The sequence below is a fragment of the Dendrobium catenatum genome, unplaced genomic scaffold, assembly GCF_001605985.2.
Source record: "Dendrobium catenatum unplaced genomic scaffold, ASM160598v2 fragScaff_scaffold_334, whole genome shotgun sequence".
Taxonomy (NCBI): Eukaryota; Viridiplantae; Streptophyta; class Magnoliopsida; order Asparagales; family Orchidaceae; genus Dendrobium; species Dendrobium catenatum.
The window spans coordinates 3,143,494-3,145,460 of NW_021318796.1; the positions used below are offsets into that span (position 1 = coordinate 3,143,494).

General features: G+C 38.8%; 1 protein-coding gene across 1 annotated transcript; it reads right to left on the minus strand.

The window, feature by feature from the left end:
* Positions 1-549: 549 nt before the first annotated feature.
* LOC110099956 (ethylene-responsive transcription factor 1B) lies at positions 550-1,511 on the minus strand. The gene has a single exon (XM_020827298.2). It carries the CDS (start codon positions 1,223-1,225, stop codon positions 713-715), a length of 513 nt encoding a protein of 170 aa, XP_020682957.2. The 5' UTR covers positions 1,226-1,511; the 3' UTR covers positions 550-712.
* Between the last annotated feature and the right edge of the window lie 456 nt (positions 1,512-1,967).

The window sequence follows — 1,967 nt, forward strand, 5'->3', positions numbered from 1 at the left end:
AGTAGAGGAAGATATATAATATTGCATTATTATATTGATGTTTGTGCTTCTCTTGAATTTTATATTTCTAAGAGAAAAAATTATGATTTACTTCAAAATTTAGTTCACATGCTCATTAATTCATGTAGATTGTGTTTTCATATAATAAAATAATTTTTAATCATAATTTCACTGATATTAAAATGATTTATCAGACAAGTTAATGAAGAGAAATATAAAATTCATTAAAAAAAAGAGTTTGAAAATGCGTAAATTTAATGTATTGCCAGGTGGTCATTCACGGGTGTTCATTATATGATTGTGATGCGATTCCAATGCAGAGTTTATGGGCTTAACTGGGTTGCTGGGCGAGCATGGTTGGGAATCTCCCAACCCAGTTCGATTCCCATCTCAAGTGGCGCGACCCCTTAAGTTGAGAGAAAATAACAATGGGTCCTGCACCTGTGGGACTAATTGTTGACAGGCTCGCCAGAGATTAGTTATGCCGTCAAATATCTCTTATGGGACAGTAGCAGCAAGTTGATACCCCCATTTCCCAGAAAAAGAATCTCTCTTTCAATTGGCACTAAAATGTGATGTGGTCTATCCACATATCGGATCCAACAACATCTATTATTTCACCTTTAAAATTTTATCTTAAACAAAACTTTTTCATCGATTAAATCACAATTAAATGTGATGCACTCTAAATTATAGCTACTATAGAATTTAATTACAACAAAGAGTCTTCAGGAACCGACAGTCTTAGCAACTCCTCCAAATACTCAGTTCCCAAATCCTCCAACACCAAGACTCCCTCCACCTTTTCCTCCTCTTCTCCTCTCTCCTTAGCTCCAATCTCCGCCGACTGGCCCCTTAACCTCCTTCCCCGAACTATATTCTTCTTCTTAATAGCCAGCAATGGTGACAACGATATCTTCTCCTGGCTTCCATTCAACTCCTCTCCTTCAAGCGATTCCCTCACTCTCTCCACCGGAAAATTGAGCACTGCCGTTTCGCCTCTCGTGGAGAAGGCCGCTTGGTCGTAGACCAGCGCTGCCTCTTCTGCGCTTTTGAAAGTTCCCAGCCAAACGCGCTTGCCGCGTTGCGTTGAGTCCCTTATCTCCGCCGCGAACTTCCCCCACGGTCGCCGCCGGACGCCGATATAGCAGCTGCTTCTTTCCCGCGGCGGCGGATTTGTCTCCGGCGACTGTGTTTGCGCGTGAAAGAGTATTGTTGGCGCCATTAGCTTGTTTGGACGTCTTCTCTGTTTCAACGAATATAAATTGTTAGGACTTTGCTTCGCCGTCGGAGGGGAAGATTCGTGGCTTCCGGTGTAACGGTTCGTGTAGCGTCGGCGTTTGTTTGGGACTCGAGGACCGGTCTTGACCACTTCACCAGGCGCCGTCGCTATAGGAAGAGCAACAGCGTGCGGGCTCAACGGTCGATTTCTTATGATAAAAGGTCACGTGGGCGACGCCAACTGGCTCGTTAAAAAACAACAAAATTGACGTCATCTATGATGGCGTTAATACGATCAATAAGGCTCAAACAAACCAAAGGCTCAACAGCTAATGGCCTCTCAAATTAATTAGAGTCCATATATGATCATTTGGTTATTAAATTAAATAATTTAGAATTTTATTTTGTAAATATGATGAATAAATTAATTTGAAATCTTTATACTTATTATCAATTAATATCCTAATTAATCATTATTTAATAATCAATAAAATTAATTAATATGATAACATCTATTAATTAGATTCAATTATGAATATCTATTTAATTAATAACAAAATTATTAATTTATTTAAATATCTTCTCACAATCAGACAATCTAGTAAAATAATGCCAAAATTTTAATCCAAAGTAGCTAGTGTTGACTCTCTGTTGCTCATATATAATAACTTGAAAGGCCAAAATCTCTCCTGCTGCTTTCTCTCTTAAGATATTGCACACTCAAACTCTCTAAAATGCTAACCAAA